Raw genomic sequence first — 18,686 nt, 5'->3', positions numbered from 1 at the left:
ATAAAGTCCCCCCTCCCATCTACCTTCTCTATATGGATTTCAGAAAGGGCAGAAAATGCTAAGAGAATCTCTAGAAATTAAGGAGAAGGCCAGAGACGATTGTGAGGAATACCACCGAATCTGCGTCAGCAGCTGCTGGTGGGGAAGAGGGAACGGGCTTTATCTTCGGGGAGGGCCAAGCCTGGTCAGAGGCCAGCTGGCCTGGAGCAGGGCCAGTCCTCTGAGCAAAATGTCTTGGAATCTTAACAACGGATCAAGGTCACAGAGCAATTAAAAGGGATCCATCCTTCCCCTCCTCCGCGATGAAGAATTCCATGGCTTCACATTTCTTCCTAACTAGCCTGATAAACTAGCCTGGCAAATCAATTGCTTGCTCAGCAGAACTCAGCCACGTTAACACGGACTTAACTGGAAAACAAAGCATATAAAGGCTGGTCTGAGCTGGAGAGAAGAGAAGGGAGCCACTGTAGCCCTCGAGGCGGTGAGAATACCATTCCGGATCCTACTTCTCTCTGCTGCGGCTCTCAAAAATGAAGACGCCACACCTCTCAGAAGGAGCCATCAAAAAAAGTTGTGTACCACTGTGGCGGTGTGCCTTCCTCCCCGAAGATCTCATACAATGTAACAGCATTCCCCTTTTGCTCAACAAAGTTCATTATTAGCTCCGAAGTGCTCCTTGCAATTGGAGGATTGCTTAATTGCTTTTTAGCAGGTTAATCCCCTTTCATTCTGTGACCTCTAAACCACCCCAGGCTTTCCGCATTTGCCCTACTTAGAATTTATCATCCTCAATACCCACAGTCCGTCTTCCATCTATGTGTGTGCTCCTGGTCAATAAGGCCGGCAATTGTCTTTAGAGAAAGTTCCCTGGGCGGGCTACCTGCAGTCTCTTCTACTCATCTTTCAGAAGGTTCCTTCCTAAATTTCAAATCCTCCGTTATCTCCTCCAGAAACTAAATAGACTGGGATGACCACCTCGGGGCATCGGCTGGGCCTATTTAAAAGCAGGTGGCTTGTTGGACTCCACAGCGATGGGGGGGGGGGGGGGACGCGGGGCAAGGAACAACGCGGGGACACGGGGCAAAGACACCACCTACCTGTCTTACAAGAGGAAACAGGCTTACAGCAGGCTAAGCCACCTGCCTGAGACAGGAGATTCTAGGCCTTGGGCCTGGATGCTTCATTAACAGTCCCCCACCTGGGTGCGAGGGAGGAGGGCCTTTCTGCAGCCTCAAGCCATTTTCCACCTAGCCGCCAGCCAGGATCGCCAGCCAGGATCACCTTCCGAAAGGCCCGGGCATGGTAAATCACCTTGTCAGCTGCAGAACCCCAGTGAGGCCCAAGTAACAAGCCCAAGGCCCGCAGGAGTGGACAACACAGCTCACGTCCCGGCATTTACTTGGGGCCTCCCAAACAACAAACCAATCCGTGCCTCGGCAGGGGTGGCCCCACTCCCCTTCCACAAAGCCAGTGCCAGTGTTCCTTGCTTGGCATGGCCGTCCCAGGCAGCGCCCCCGGTAGAGTGGCATTTCCTTCCTGCTTGTGCGGGGTACACACCTCTACCCTGGCACATTCCACGTGTTTACTGTGAGCCTCTCAGCTTTCCAGTTCCTACTCTGTTTTCTAGGTGTCTAGCATATAAAAAGGGTTCCACAGAGGCCTGCTGAATTAATTAGCAACTGAATGACAGCTGATCAACCGAAGATTCTCTAAGACTTTAGAAACAAAAGGCAGGCAGGTCCCCAACCAGAAATCACTGCTATCACAAAGGCTGATGGTGCTGTTTCTTTACCAAGAATACCCCCCCATCCCCAAAGAGCTCTCGTTGGGTCTGTGACACTCAGCTGTGACACCCACTGTCATGAGAACTGACAGAGTGTGTGTGTGTGTGTGTGTATGTGTGTGTGTGTCTTGTGTCTGTGTGTGTCTTGTGTGTGTTTCAGGAATCCCCTTTGGGAATCTCCCTTGTTTGCAGTGCCCCATAAAGAGAAAAATGTAAATAAGAGAATCATTTAACCTGCCACTGCTCTACTGTGTTAAGCTTTTTAATCTGTTAATAATCATAGTCAGAACAAAGAGAAGACGACCCAACTCATTAAGCATAACGAGACTGGTGACAGAGGAACGGCGATGGTACCAATTGCTGGGTACAGCGCACGACACACGGCCCCTTCTCGGAGGGAACCAGGCAAAGATACTAATTACGCCTCTGGCAGGAGACATGTGGACCCCCTTGCAAGCAGCTACTTAAAGATAAATACACTGCAGGCAAACACTTCAGGCCCCGCTGCACTATTCATTCTGTGTTCCGTTCCTTTAGAAATTTTAGGTCATGATCTTAAATAGGAAAGGAGAGAGAGCGCCTTGCCAAGCTGAGCTGAAAGGTCTCTGAGGGCCTGGAAGCAGATTTTTTAAATCACTGAGGCTTCTGAACCCTGACTGACTAGCTGGTATGTTTACATATATAATACTAATCCCAGTGTTACTAATGACACAGAGATACCCCACCCACCCACCAAGGTTTTCGGTCAAAATACCTGATGGGAGTGTGGGGAGAAGGCATGGTCTTGGGGCTCACAGGATGCTGTGAATGGAAAATCCATTTGATCTGACTCATTAATTCTGCAGCCACGCTCTCGTCCGTCGAAGGAGCTCCTGTAAACGCTGATTTTTACCCCAACAGCGCCCACCGTCACCCAAGGCTGATGGAGCTAACGGGGCTCTTTATGCGGAGCCTTGAGTTTGGGGGGCTCTGACAAGCTCTCTGTGGTTTGGAATCCGCAACACAAAAAGAAAGCACTAGAACTCAGGGGTGAGAACATTACAGTCGCATTCCCGGCTGCCAACTTCAGAGAAGAAGGGGAGGTAAGGCAAAGACGGTTCTGTGGACGTAGGTCAGCAGCAGCTGATACCAGAAAGTCAGAAATACATCTGAGCATAAACAAGGAATCTGGTAAGTGATGACATCCCCATACCCCCAGATCCACCCCATTTCCAGGACTGGGAAGGTACAAGGTACCACAGAGGAATCACCTATCATTTGAGGCTTTTGGAGCCAAATCAAGTTAAGCATTTCTGACCTCACAAATACATGGGTTCTTTTTTAATTAATAAATAAATAAATAAATAAATAAATAAATAAATAAATAAAGCTAACGATGACTCGGACTTTTTTTTTTAATACCTCCAGTCAAAAAAATACAGGAAAAAGAGTGCAATACTGCGTGTCAAACCCATTCTGTTTATCAGCTAAAAACCAAATATCAAAACTTATTTTATTGCCTGGCTCATGTAAACACAGAAATAAATTTCCAAAACTCAAAGCGTTTTTACACAATTGTTTTAAACACCTCCTAGACTTCACTTATGGAAACCTTTGTTCCATCCGACAGTGGAAAGTAAATTGTGGTGATCTTCTGACATGGTTCTCTTTTATCAAGAGCCTTGAAACGTCAAAGCTGGGGACCGGGTAACGTTTCCCCGGATGCCAGTTACCTGAGCACGCGGCATGCCTCTCTCAGCAAGGCCCTTCTCCAAATCTCCCAAAGCGCAGAGGCATTTTTAAGACTAATGCACATACAGGTACACAAGGCACAAATTCCTCTCTAAAAAATGAGTCACACCCACTCCACAGTGAAGATGTTCCTAACTAAATTCAGTTCTCCACAGCCAGTTTTCTAGCATCCTAATGCAACAAGATCCGTGGAGCCTTTCCCTCAAGAAAAGTAAACAGGACGTCGTGGCTCCAAGTTAAATCCGGCTCCGAATGCACGAAGATGCCACATGTGACCAAAGGCACAAAAGCAGAGTTCCACCACCACTGTTGAACTTTATCCACCTGAACCACTCTGCTGATGAGCCAGTTAACCCTTTCAGAGACTGCTTTAGCTCAAACCCCTTCCTCCGAGCACCTCATCCCACCGTCTCTCCATTAACAGACGACAGCCCAGCACGGCTCGCTGGTCATGCTCCCCACTCTTCCCTTCACAGCCACCCCAGCACGCGAGCCTCTCGTGTTGGGTCTCGCACATTCCTCTCCATCTTCACCCTCGACCCCTGGGATCCCTAAAACTCGGCAGGGAGCTCTGCAAACCCTAATGGAGACAGGCCTCCTGCCTCACCTCCCCTTGGTCCAGGCCAAGCGATCTCTGGCTGCTGGACAATTCCTAACTGAAACGACTCTTCTTTGCGTCTCGATGGTCTCTGAATACTTTTCAGTAGCCTCTCATGTCCAACATGAACATTAACTCCTCACTTTCCCTTCTTCAAGGTGTCATTCCTAAAGTAAATCAGTGGGAGGGAGACCAGGGAGGGAACGAGGTCACCCAGGTGAGATGTCAGAGCCCAAGGAGGGGGAGGTGGGTGTTCACACATGGCCCAATCAGGACTGTCAGAGCCAAGCAAGTTTAGAAGGGTTCCACGAGGTGGAGGAAGGGGTGGCAGCAGAGACTGGGTGACAAGAGGGGGGGTGTACGCTGGGGATAACAAAGCCCAGGTTTCTCAAGTCTCTAACGTGGAAAGGAAGAAAACCAGAATGAACCCACTGGTGTTCAACTGAATTCGGAGCTATGTGTGCTAATTCAGGGGCTTCCACACACACGGAAACGTGGATGTATATCTAGATACACTAATGGGGCACACGTGTACACGTGCACACACACTGCACACATTCACACAGAACCTAAGAGAAAGGACACTCCATCCCAGAGCACGCCACAGGCCCAGACCGTGGCTTCCCAAGCTGCCCCTTCCAGAGGGGCTCCTTGGAGAAATGGCGGGTTCCAGAGCTGAGGAAGGGAAAGTACAAGAGGAGTCTGGAGCAGTGACAGGCCCAGAAGCAAGGCCAGAAAGAGGACAAGGGCAGGGCCAGAAGTTCGAGAAGGAAGCCAGCATGGAGGGGCTCCACTGAGGAGATCTGGGACAACCTAAACATCAAAATACGGCAAGAAAGAGGCATCCGGCTGGCTCAGTCGGTACGACATGAGACTCAATCTTGGAGTGGTGAGCCCCAAGCTGGGGGTAGGCAGACTGTAATTAAAATTTAAAAAAAAACAAAACAAAAACCTTTCAATGAAGATATATACGTGTATGTATTTTTTAACTGGCTCCATGCCCAGCTGAAGTCCATCGTGGGGCTCGAACCCACAACCGTGACAGCAAGACCTGAGACAGTACCAGGAGTCAGACACTTAACTGAGCCACCCAGGCACCCCAAAACATTTTTTAAAAAATGGATTATGACCCTTTGAATGAAATAAGAAATGAGCCCATACAAATTTTTAAAAAATGAATAGTGTTTGATGAGAGATGGAATATGGAGTTTCAAAGAACCTCCCAACGCACACTTAATAAATTACAAAGGCTGAAAAAGAAAACCCCACAGTGGGAGAAGCCTGACAGATCCACCTTCATCAAGGGATCCCTGTCAACCCCATCAATAAAAGGAGAGCCTGAGACCGTGTACCACTCGAGAGGATGCGATGGGAAGACGGCAACATTCCTGCCAAAAACACAAAACGTGAATCTAATGACGAGGAGACGCTCGACAACCCGAATGGAGGGCCATGCGACAAAACAACAGGCCTGTAATCTTCAAGAGTCAAGATCGCGAAACGCAAAGACTGAGGAGGACCTGCTCCAGAGTAAGACCATTAAAAATGCTCAACTGGGACTTGATCTGAGACGAGGTTGTAAGTGTAGTGATGGCTCACCGTCAATGTTCTAACTTGGATCATTATGGGACAATGTCCCTATTTTAAGAGAACACACACTCATGTGTTAAGGAGCAATGGGGTACAAGGTCAAAATTCTCAAATAGTTTGGGGAAAAAATACTACCATACTTCAATCTTGCTGTCACTTACTTCATAAAACTTTTTTTTTTTTTTTAAGTACAGAACTCGAAACCTCAAGCCCCGCCCCCACCAAGATGACCAAAAGAAAAGACCTCGACCGTCTGCTGGCTTTCTGTCAACTAACCTCACCAGCGGAAACCTCCACGTTCACAGCTTTCTCTATTCTAACACTCCTCTGCACCTCCCACAGCCGAAAGAGGCTCTCTGACAATCCCTGACATTCTTCATCAACAACTGTGATGAACTTAGTTCCTGTAGTAGCCAGTTTCCCAAGTCAGGCCATGCAAATCCAAACTCAACCTTTTTTATGAAATTTTATCCTTGACCTTGCACTCTGTTCCTCAGTCCTGTTCACGTAAATGGACCACTATTCTCACCATTTATATACAGTTGACCCTTGAACAACGTAGAGGTTAGTTTAAGGGGTGCTGGAGTCTATGTGTAACTTATGACTCCCCCCAAACTTAACTAGTAATAGCCTACTGTTGACCACAAGACTTACCCATCACATAAACAGGCGACTAACACATATTTTGTATGCTGCATGGATTATATATTATATTCTTATAAGAAAGTAAGCCAGGGAAATGAAAATGCTATTGAGAAAACTGTAAGAAGAGAAAATACACACATAACCGTATTTAATGCAAAACAAAACAAACCAAAAAAACCCACACAGAAGTGGGCCTGTGCTATTCAAACCCACATCGTTCGAGGGTCAACTGACTTGGAAAGTATTGCTTGAATTCTTCCCAATATAGTACAGGGAAAAGTGAGAACCTCATTCAACATGACTTCTGACAGACCTTACAAAATGTGAGGAAAGGAGACAATCTCCACTCACGATGCCCCAAGGGGGAAAAAAAAGTCACAAGACAAAACACAGCGCTGACAAAGCACATGTGTGGTGGTGATGGTGGGGTTCGGGAAGGGGGACGGGAAAAGTCAGGTTGTCAAAGCTACAGAAACTATGATCTGTGAGACAGTGCAGAGAAGCCAAGAAAGGGGATATAAGTATCAAATGAGACTAGAAGGAGAAATATGAAGACTCCGACACCCCTTTCCCCTCCGTGGCACTGGTCACTTCAAGCTCCCCCCACAAACCAGGCTGGGAAATGGAAAGATGTTTGCAACACAGACCACAGCTAACATCTACTCCTGGGAACAGGGTCCTCCTTTTCCTTGCAACTAGGTTCCTCCTCCCCAACTGGCGGGGAACACAGTCTCACCTCGAAGGCAGAGAAAGGTAAGAAAATCTTCTGTCTTGGGCTTCCTTTTAGAGAGGTCAGAAATTTGAGTAGCTGGAGGGGGCAGCAATGGCTCCACTATCTTTACCGGAGTTGTGCTGGGACTGTTCGGCTGAGACTGCGCAAACTTCCTTTGTGCTTGCAGCCTGGGCCTGGAAAAGCAAAGGAAAATTAAAAATGAATTAGGCAGAGATCGGAGGATATAGGTCTACGTGCGGCCGTAAAGTCAGGACACGAGAGGAGGAAGAAAAGACCCTAATTCACGCAAACTCTTTCTAATTAAGGTTCTATCTCTCTCACACTCTCATAAACCACAGGCCTGCTGCAAAGGGCAATAAATTTGGTTAAAAGGCTATGTTTTATACACGGATATAAAATGGGCGCCCTGAGCACGTGTGCACGAGCCTGTGTGCCTCTGCACAAACCACGTGTGGGCCTGGGCATTTCCAACACAGCCTGTGCCCTTTGAGGACACCGGATTAATGAATGGCTTTTCTAGTTTTAAATTAAGTCCAGAGTAATGACAAACACGCAAATCATCCCGCCACATGTATCCAGCATCGTCCGCTTCAACGGGATACTGTCACAAACACATACACGAGTCCCTTCATTTGTGCCCTTACACCTGGTGTCTCCCCCTTCCCCCACCTGCCTGCACCCCACTGACCCCGTCCACACCCCCCCAGAAGGAGCAGTCTCTCCACCTCCAATCTCTTCTGACCCCAATCCAGCCACACAAACTCATTACACGAATGAAAGCTTGTAATGCAGGAAAAATCTATTTCTCAAATTCTGGGTGAAGTCCAAACTTCAGTCAGGGATTCGAAAAACTGGCCCCGAGTTTTACCTGTCGAGCATCCACGAGGTCTACAAATCACAACACTTCTCTCCTTCGCTAGGAATCTTTCCTTTACAAACTCTTACACGCAAGGCACTCCTCTCTATCACTGGAATCCTGATGAGTCTTGGAAAGCCTTCTGTACTTCCTTCCGAACCTTGTAGCCGCCCGCTGTTAATTTTTCTGCTTCCACGTAAGCATAGTCCCTTCTTTTTAGTTTGTGTGTAACTAACCTGACATTTATCACGAATGACCTCCTATCAGCTCTTTCTTCATTGTAAAGATCTCAATTCACAAGGGAAGTGGCAGGCACTTCCGAGGGCAAGAACCCGCAGGTGCACCACTTAGACCGTCTAGCCAGCCCTGCTCACAGAGACCCTCAAAAAACAGGATTTGAGGGCAGGCGGAAAAAACAAACACACGAAACAGAAGAAACCACAAGCAGCCCCATGGCACAGGGATAGGTCAGAATCCAAATCAGAATCAATCAATTGATAACTGCCCTCCCCCAGAAAAACTGCTTTGAGTATTGAATAAAAGTAAACCAAACAGATTAGTAAAGCACAAAAAGTCTTCCTTTAACTATTGCTGGAATTATATAAAATAGTAACCGTAGTATCTTATTAAACAGTTGACCACAATACCTTCACATGTTAAATCACCATTCTGGTATTTAACAAACTAGTACAGCAACACACACACACACACACACACACACACACACACACACCCCTCGGTTTTCTACTAGGTAGAAAACTTGAACCACCCTGTGTCCTGACTAGTCTCTACTCTTGCCTCTCTCACCAAACCCATGAGAAACACGGCTGTAGAGATGATGTGCCCGTACCAACTGACATTTGCTCAAGAGGGAGACTGCACCCCCAACTCCTTACTTACAGGGCAACCTTCGGTCCTTGAAATCTGCAAACATCATGGCTAATCACAAGCACTTGCGAACCCAGGAGCAACCACAGTGAAGCCGCCACGTTCACAAGCCATCAGCAGAAAGCTAAACAACTTAAAGGAAAACTCCCGAGTATTAAAACGTAAGAGAACAGGGCAACACCACTGTCCCCTTGCTATGGAGAATGAAGAGTTTCGTAACCAACCTACCGCCCGTATGTAAGACGAGACACACCAGAAGTGTGTGCAGGGGAAGTCACTAAGCCCAGAGGAGGGACGCTCCAGGGGGAGACGCTGAAGGACGGGATGGAGGTAGGGGTGGGGCTGAGATAGCACAGGGGTGCTTCTCAAACTGAGGAGGATCACAGTTGTGAGTCTGGTTATGTTCCACCCTTTACAGTCTCTAGGACTAAACTGGGGGGGCGGGGGTGGGATGAAAAAAAGTCCAAGCTAAGCTCAAATTTATTACTCGATTCTGCAGACATAGAAGCAGTTTGACAGAGTGACTATAAGTTGCTAACTGCTTGTTCTCAATCTCTGTATTGGGGCAGCAGCAGCCCCCTCGGGAACGAAGGGCATCGAGAGGCAGGGCCAAGCCGCAGGCAACTAGCACGTCCCCACCAGCCAGAACCCCGCGACGTAATGCTACCATCGGGTGCACGGACCCCACAGAAGTACCCGGCTCTTCCAGCGACTTCCCCGCCCTGTGAAAAGAAACACCCTGGTCATCGGATCCCACCAAAGAGTTTTTTATTTTTTTAAATTGGCAATTGTAGGAACACGTACATCTTCCCCGATACGGACCCAATGCTCCCTCTAGGCATTAAAGAAACTGGACAGAAATACTGCCTGCAACTGAGCGGGGCAGCTGCTTACGGCTTTTTGAAAGTCAGTAACAACAAATGCCACACATCGTGAGCCCGAACTCAAGCCCGACACGCGAACGTGGACAAGGCGCGCATGGCCGTGCGGGACGCGGTAAAATATTCTACACATCCAGGACCCGAAAGATAAACTGCTCCCACCATTGTTCAAATAAAAGGCACTTTTTGCCTGATGACTTGCTCGGTGAGACCATGAAAAATAAGGCCGTTAACAGATTAAAAAATGGCAGGCAAATAAATGACCCCTTCGAGGAATAAGCCAAGCTCCCAAGTGATTAAGTATTTGTGAAAGCCAGATGAAAGCAGGGACTGCGCCATGAGACAAACCAATAGCTTTTTTTTTTTTTTTTTTTGTAAACGGCGGCCAGAAGACTCTGTTTTGCACAAAGTGCAGGTCTGTGGTTTAGCTTCTCATCCTGCAGTCCTGGGAGGATTACAGAGGTGTTGGCTGGGCTCTGCTGGCCCCGCACAACAAAAGAGTTTAGATGACACAGAGGCCACATCCACGGGAGTAGGCACGCTCGGCAGGCTCAGTTGTGCAGGTAATGTTTGAGGCGATTCATTCTAGAATGCCGGATACAAGGTAATGAGTGCATTTGAAATCAGTAAAGAAAGGGGAGGTGGGAGGTTTTGCATATGTTCTGCAGAACTAGATAGCTCCACAGAGCACCCTTCCTCCGCAGGCCTCTCCAGGTGGAGACAGAGGGCAGGCCACACAGGACACCTACCAAAGGCTAAAGAGGGAGGTGGAGGGCCAGTCTCCGGCAGCAGCAAGCCGGTGTACCCACCTCCTTCCATCGGCTGACATTTCACCCAGAACCACATGCATCGCCCTTTCCATTCCTAGAGTGAAGATGCCTGAAAATGGCAACACTGTTTGGACGAAGAAGGTTCAGAATCATCGTGGGGGTGGAGAGTGTGTGGGGTCCCTGGGGTCAGGTGGGAAACACTATGTGGGGCCTTGAGTGTTAGCCAGATGGCCCTCCACTGCCCACTGGGGACCCACGGAAACGCCAGCATAAGGGAAGTACAGAGCGCCTGTGTTCCTCACCCAGACCACGGAAGGACCGACTGGAGCATGATGCAGTCCCACGTTTGTTTTATAAAATGATCAAGGAAGGAGTCCCCCCTCACCGAAGACTTCATTCTAGAACCCTAGGTACATCCTTAGGTCAAGAAAACCCAATTAAATCAAACTCTCCAGCCAGCCAAGTTAAACAGATCAAACCGACTGAAACCAGTGGAGGAAGACATGAATAAATGTGTTTATAGAAGAATATATGGAGGGTTCCATTTTATTTGCCATGTGTGAAGATCAAAGGTTGGCGGCTGCGGGGGTGAGGGAAGAGAAGCGGTCTCGGGTCAAACCATGCCATCCCTGCCCGTCCATGGTGTGAATGTGTGTGTGCCAAGTGAAAGACTAAAAAATTCAAACAGCAAGCTCAGAGAATATAGCTACGGGCTGGTATCTGTTTGGTGTTCGAGACAAATGCTAAACGCTAAAAGGCTTGCTTGCTTTCTTTCCTTTTTTTTTTGAAGGATCTTGCCAAGATCACCCTCACTACACAGAACTACCAAGTGAGCAGGGGCGACCTGCCTCAGGCCACACACAGCTCGGGTGCAGGACAAAGAAGACCAAAGGCACATGCTGGATGCTTGGGTCAGAGTTTTCTCGGCCACCTCATGCTGCATCCAAGCGGGAGGGGAGGCCCAGCCTTGTCATAGGCAAGGCCATCTGGCGCGCCTCTTCTCTAGAAGCTCCCAGGTCTGGGAGCCCCATGCCAATTCAGTCATGAAAACAAAACATAATAAAACAAAAAAACAAAAAACAAAAAAACTCAGCCCTGCTGGGGTGAATCCCATTTAAGCTAAAGTGTCCCAAAAGGGAGGGGGAAAAATGTGTTGAGATGAAAGTCAACTTACTGATCGGATCCCTAAGTATCATTCTATGTAGAAAGAAATGCCCTAAGACAGAGGCAAATATCCCGAGGGATCGGGCTTGAGACTGCTCTCTCCATCTGGAATGCTCTTCCCCTTTATCTTGCCATGGCTGGCTTCTTCTCATCATCCAATGACAAGAATACTCCAGGCCTGTTTCTTTTTAGGGAGATCGCTTCTTCCCCTTCTCTGCTCACAATTCCCCTCTTTGGAGGGAGGGACCAAACCATTCTAACGTAGTTCATTGCCCATGACCTACTACTGCTCAAGCCCAATTCCATCCCCTTGCCCTTCTGGGGGGAGGGGGAGGGACCCCTGCAGAGGACGCTCTACTGCAGTCTCCCCTGCATATGCGTGTCACCAGGTACAGAAGGCACACCCTCCATACCACTGATAAACGACATGCACCATCCATTCGTGAGGAATCATACAGGTAAACACGCCCACGTTTTCAGAGCAGGGGGGCAGACTGAATGCTATGCAGAGGTGCCGGGGAGAGAGCTGGGTGGACCTCAAAGAGACCCAATAGGAGAGGAAGAGGCATGTAGTTCTGCCCCAGGGAAAGTGGCCATTCCTCTCTAAGTCTATCCAAAGGTCCACTGGGATCTGGTGTCATCAGGGATCCATTTCACAGGAATCTAAAAGCATCTGCCCACATGGTCACCATTTCTACCATTTCCACGGTCATCACTTCGTTAAGAATTCACTGGGCCACATGCCCACCAGCAGCAGCATCAAATAGAAGCCAAGTGAGGTCTGGTTCTGGCTCTCGACCACCATGCCACACAAGAGGCCGTCCCACCACAAGGCATGATGCCCTTGTGGTCCATGTGTCACGACTGGCCCAGGGCCACAATCCACTGGACCCAGGAGGCTGATCTGGCCGCAGCCCCAGGCACACGGAGACCGTGCATACTGTGAGATCACGCTGCATGAGCTCCCGGGGGAAGCTCCATCCTCCCCCTGCTCCCTTCACTCCCTGAGCTACACACAAAAGCTGGTATTATTTTTCTCCGGAGCCTTCTCTCATTTGGGGTTTAGCTGGCATGGCCAACAGCCAAAAGAACGTTTTGCTTAAACACTTAAAATCTTACCCAAATAAATCTTCAAGTATATTTCATATTTAGGTCCAAAAAAAAAAAAGTAGTACAGTACCTTTACAGAAACAAAGAAACACACCAAAAGAAACACTGGCACTATTTTGAAAGTTAACAAACTGCAAGACAACACCTGTAAAGAAACGTCACTGATGAGCCTGCTAAATTCTATGCGAAATATTTTTTGTTTTGTAATAAGCCTCCGTGTGCCCCCTCCCGCCCTCCTGTGGTCACGCAGGCAGACGCCGGCGGGCAGCCTACTATCAGAAGACTCACAAGGGGTGGCGTGGTAGTCCCGGGTTCCACGGGCCTTATCCAGCTTCGTGCCATCTGCACGCTCCATCTCGAGGGCAGCCCTCAATATGGCATGACAGCAATCTCTAGGTTCATTACATTCCATTTCTGTCCCGGATTTCTGATAGTTTACAACCCTGAGGAGGACACAGTGCGTGGGCACGATTCGGCTGGAGAAGGCAGGAGCAAGGGGCACCAGGCCATCTAAAGAAATGCCCAGCTGGCCCCTTGTGGAGGGGCGTGTGTGCCAAAACACCGGTTTATTAACTCAATTTTCCAATATTAAAAACATAAGCTGGTAAAATCCAATTACTCAGATTACATCTCAATTCTAAACAAAGAGCAAGGAATGGGTGGGAGGGGAGGGTCTGCTCATTCAAAAAACAAAAAGCGGGGGGGGGGGCAGTAAGAGAGACAGACACACAGTGTCTGGCAAATACAAAATGAACGGCATGGCTGCGCTCTTTGTGCCGGGGTGGGAGCGGGGCCTGAAGCTTTGCCAACTTGCTGAAAGGCCTATTCAAAAAAAAAAAAAAAATTCCTGTGTTTCCATCCCCAAAATAATTACCCACTCTATTCTACCCCCAGACACACACTACAAACCTGGCAGCGACTCAAAGAAATCAGGAGTGTCTGTGTGCGCGCGTGTGCATGTGTGTGCTGGAGATTGTGGGGGGTCGAGCAGGGGATAGCCCCTGCCCAGGGCAAGCTGCCCACCAAATTCAAAAGCAAGTACAGTTGTGGGCAAACCACACAGGAGGGTTGTAAACATCCTGTATCGTAGAGAGAAAATAAACACATCCTCAAGTGAACCGGGAGGCCAGCAGAGACCGACTCATCCCCAACCGTAACGAAAGCGCTGCCAAGGGCCGACCCCCTTCTACGCTCACTCACCTCCCACCCTGCTCCGAGCTGCCCACTGGGGTTGGCTTTACCAGGGTGTGAGGACGTCACGGGACAGGAGAGGAGGTCAGCGGGCTCCAGGAGGCGAGGTGCACTACGGAGAATGCTCGCCTTATGGGGTTCCTGGAGCTCCTGCCATACTGGTTGCCAGGCCTCGTCTCCTGCTTGAACTCATACACCGATGAAAGAGGTTGTGGATGCTCAAACCACAGGACGGGAAGTATCCACAGCGTTTGTCTTCATGAAGTTACATAGGCAGCTATTGAGAATCAAGTTTGCTACCAACCGGATGTACCTAGAGGAACTGCTGTCCCTCGAATCCAAGAAGGAAGGCTCATCAAGTCTGTCTCGGTCAGAGTGCTACCAAGGAAAGAACAGGGGTATCAGAAACCGGGCTTTAGTTCTACTGAGCTGCTCTGTGACGAGCTGGCCTTCTATTTCTCCACTAAGGGAGGGGGGCGGGGAGCAGCAGCACACTCTGAAAAGGAGAATAGTGGGGTCCCTTCGAGCTCCACCTTGTCTGACCTCATCTATAAAACTTGAATACAGTAATTCCTACAATAAACTCCCCTTGGACCTGTGACTTCGTAACACCACAGGAGAAACACCGAACTTTCTGCCTGTGCCCCGTGGGAAGTCAGAACCTCCGTCTTCCAGATGCCTGCATGGCTACACTCAGGATGCCGACCACCAAGTTTCTAACCACAGGCTGCCCTGCAGAACAGCCAACGGGACAACGTCTCGATTCTGAGATAAATATCCTGCCTAGCACTTCAGAAGGTGGGAGCAGAAAAATTAAGACATACACATTTTTAAATGGCACAATTCCAAAAGCGGTCCCACAACTCCGTTCTACACTCTCCTTAAGATTCCATCTCTCCAATCACGAATAAATCTCCCATTGAGGGCAACACATCAACTTCCTTCAGAGCCCAAGAACATCCCAAGGAATACCAACATGACACACAAATGTGTGTGCATCAGCCCTACCCATGGAAACACCGGGCGCCCAAGGAGGCAGGCCCTGCAAACCCAAATATCACCCAACTGCTCACCAACACCACACCCCCTCCGAACACAGGCACTGGAAAGCAGATAGAAGAAAGAAAGGTGTTGGGGCGCCTGAGTAGCTCAGTCCAGTTACATGTTTGACCCTTGACCTCGGCCTCTGTCTTGATCTCAGGATCATGAGTTCAAGCCCTGCATGGGCTCCATGCTGGGCGTGGAGCCTACTTAAAAAAAAAAAAAAAAAAAAGTGAGCCTTTGCGTTGACTCAGACGAAAGGGCTAGGGATGAGGAAGGAGAATCTCAAGATTTAGTAACAGCTCTAAGCACCAATAAGCCAATGCAGCAGAGCACCTTCCTAAGAAAAGCAGTACCTGGGCACATGCACCTCAGGTGGACGGGGCCAGCCCACACAAACGGTATGCAGAGTAACATGCAGTAAAGCTTTTGATTCAATTAATTAAAAAATATGCAATTATGCTTTAAAAAAAAAAAATCTTCCGCGGCACCCTGAAATGTCAAAGAACCAAGGACAGCCTGGAAATCATGACTCTGTCATGATCAAGGAAATATTTGACACTGACTTCTTTTGTGTGCTAGAAAGCAACCATGTCAAATTTGAGAGGGATCATCATTAATCAACAATTAGAGCGGCAACAAAGCCCTTTTGTTCTGTCAGTCACAAATGTCACACATGTTGTGGTTTACCACCTATGGAAAACTGCCTGCTTTTGCCACACCAGGCACCAGAACCCTCCTTTTATCAGGGACCCACCCTCAAAACCAGGATCCAAGAGCCACAAATGCTCTTTCTCTACAGAGACAGTTTCAGAGCAATCCTGAGCAAAAACTCTTATCTTACAGCAGAAGCAAGAAAGGTTCAGAGTCCTGGGATACCACATGGAAGTTAGGAATAGAGCCAGGACCTGGCCAAAGAAACTCCTAATACATACTGTAGTTACAAGGTGTGAACCAATTATCTAAAGCCCATTCAGTTTTAAAAGCCTCAAAGAGCCAGTTAAAATGTTAATCTGCCTTTCTACTCTGTCTGGAGGTGGCATTGCCAATTTTGTTTTTTAAACATTTCAACAAAAACCCAGGCATTTTCTCAACGTGAGGTTACTGGATGCCCAATTGCCAAGGGCCAGAAATCTCCCTCAGTCCTGGCTAAGATGATGGCTGGGGAGAGACAGTGAATCACTCCGTGAGACGAGAATCAGGTCTTACTTCCTCCCCCCTTCAAGGAAAAAACATATGAAGAAAGGACATCTTACAAAGCTTCACGGCTCATTCATGAAAAAACAAAATCCAGCGGTATGCGCAGAGTCAATACTATAGGAACTCCCCACCAGAAACACGCTCGATGGGGTCTCGGGGTGAGGGAGACGCTCAACCCCACCAGCACGTGACATACCAAAGCACAAAGGCAGCGCTCGGAACCAGGCCAGGAACGATCCAGAGCAGGCTTTGGCATCTCACATCCTCTGCTTCTCGGGGACAGTAAGATCTGCTTTATTTGACAGAGAAGGGATCCTGTGCCATTTCCCCGCCCACTGGAAATCCCATGAAGTAGCCAGCAAGCGCCAAGAGATGGCAACAGAGAGTCTTCAGACGCCCGGCTGGGATCACGGAGGCACAGAAGAGCTTCTGATTTCCCCGGATTTAGGACAAGGCCCAGCATTAACCGATTTTTAGGTCCCGCACTGATGATGCCAGCTAAGCAACCAGCCGCTGGGTAAGGAAAGCAGCAGGATGAACACTTCAGCACCACCTCTTTATCCCCCCAACTCAAGGACAACTCAAGTGCCTTGCTCATGGAGAATGCACGGAAACTCACAAGCCATCATTCTTTCTAGGTCCTCAAAGTACGCCGGGGCTAAACCCTCAGGACTGGCCTCAGAGACATGCGCCTCCCCCCAAAGTGATGCTTACCACCAAGAAAAGATAAAGCAGAGCTAAAGTAATGCACCAGGGTCCGAATGTTTCCTTCACGAAGGAGCCCAAAATATTCATCTTGGGGCTCTGACAGAAATTCATGTAGTAGGCAGAAACATAATCCTGCGCAAGTTTTGAAGTGTGGGGTGTTACTAAAGCTCTCACCAACCGAAATGTGGAGTGAAGTCTGTTCTGTAATAGAAGGATTCACTACACTTCACACATTCTCTCTTCTTGGACGTTTGAAGATTTACGAGAGAGAGAGAGAGCGCGCGTGCTCACAAGCAGGGGGAGGAGCAGGTTCCCCGCCGAGCAGAGAAACCAGTGTGGGACTCGATCTCAGGACCCTGGGATCATGACCTGAGCCAAAGGCAGGCGCTTAACCAACTGAGTCACCCAGGTGTCCCTTTAAAAAAAAAAAAAAGTTTTATTTGTGTGTGTGTGTGTGTGAAAGAGAGAGAGAGTCTTCTTAAACATTCATGAAAGAGGTCTAGGCTCTTATGACAATTGCCTCAAGATCAGGAACCATGATCATAATTAAAGAATCTGCTAGCGGCTAATGAATGTAAGAGTAGCAAGTATCCTCCTATTTACTGTTTGTGCTTTGTGATCCTGGAGTAATGGCACTCAATTCTTACACTGGTAAAGGGGGGCTCACATGGACTCCCAGACTCGGCCACGCCTCTCAGTCTCCTTGGCACCTCTACAGCTGCCACGATGAATCTAGGAGACACATCAGTGGCACGGAAATTTGCACTAAAAACAAGGAAAGTGTGTCAATCCAAAGAAGTCAAAAGACTGTCGATAGATGAATGGATAAAGAAGTCTTGCCATTTGGGACAACATGGGTGGAGCTAGAGAGTATTATGCTAAGTGAAATAAGTCAGAGAAAGACAAATACCATATGATTTCACTCATAAGTGGAATTTAAGAAACAAAACAAACAATCATAGGGGAAAAAAGAGAGGCAAACAAAGACACACACTCTTTTTCATTAAAGATTTATTTGAGGGGGGCACCTGGTGGCACAGCGGTTGGGCGTCTGCCTTTGGCTCAGGGCGTGGTCCCGGCGTTGTGGGATCGAGCCCCACATCAGGCTCCTCCGCTGGGAGCCTGCTTCTTCCTCTCCCACTCCCCCTGCTTGTGTTCCCTCTCTCGCTGGCTGTCTCTCTCTGTCTAATAAATAAATCAATCTTTAAAAAAAAAAAAAAAAAGATTTATTTGAGGGGCGCCTGGGTGGCTCAGTCGTTAAGTGCCTGCCTTCGGCTCAGGTCATGATCCCAGGGTTCTGGGATCCAGCCCTGAATCGGGCTCCCTGCTTGGCGGGGAGCCTGCTTCTCCCTCTCCCACTCCCCCTGCTTCTGTTCCCTCTCTCGCTGCCTCTCTGTCAAGTAAATAAAATCTTTAAAAAAAAAAAAAAAAAAGATTTGAGAACGAGCGCTCACGTGTGCAAGCACAAGCAGGGGGGAGGGGCAGAGAGAGAATCTCAAGCAGACTCCCCGGCTGGGCACGACCCCTACCCTGAAATCAGGACCTGAGCAGAAATCAAGAGCCAGCCACTCAACCAACTAAGCCACCTGGGCACCCAAGAAACTGACTCTCAACTACAGAGAACAAACTGGTGGTTGCCAGAGGGGAAGTGGGTGGGGGATGGGTGAAACAGGTGATGGGGATTAAGGAGGGCACTTGCGGTGATGAGCACCAGGTGACATAGGGAAGTGTTAAATTACTAAATTGTACACCTGAAACTAATACTACATTATGTTAACTATACTGGAATTTTAAAAA

The 18,686-nt window shown here is 48.5% G+C and overlaps 1 protein-coding gene across 5 annotated transcripts in view; it reads right to left on the bottom strand.

Annotated features, from left to right (window-relative positions):
• Positions 1-18,686, bottom strand: part of JARID2 (jumonji and AT-rich interaction domain containing 2) — a 252,350-nt gene that overhangs the window by 60,571 nt on the left and 173,093 nt on the right. For all 5 annotated transcript variants that reach the window (XM_026511523.4, XM_026511526.4, XM_026511528.4 and 2 more), the window contains one exon: positions 7,084-7,253. In XM_026511523.4, coding sequence (XP_026367308.2) covers positions 7,084-7,253 — 170 coding nt within the window. The remainder of the gene's footprint in view (positions 1-7,083; positions 7,254-18,686) is intronic.

This window comes from Ursus arctos, unplaced genomic scaffold (assembly GCF_023065955.2).
Source record: "Ursus arctos isolate Adak ecotype North America unplaced genomic scaffold, UrsArc2.0 scaffold_31, whole genome shotgun sequence".
NCBI lineage: Eukaryota > Metazoa > Chordata > Mammalia > Carnivora > Ursidae > Ursus > Ursus arctos.
This window is presented reverse-complemented; position numbering and strand designations above follow the sequence as displayed.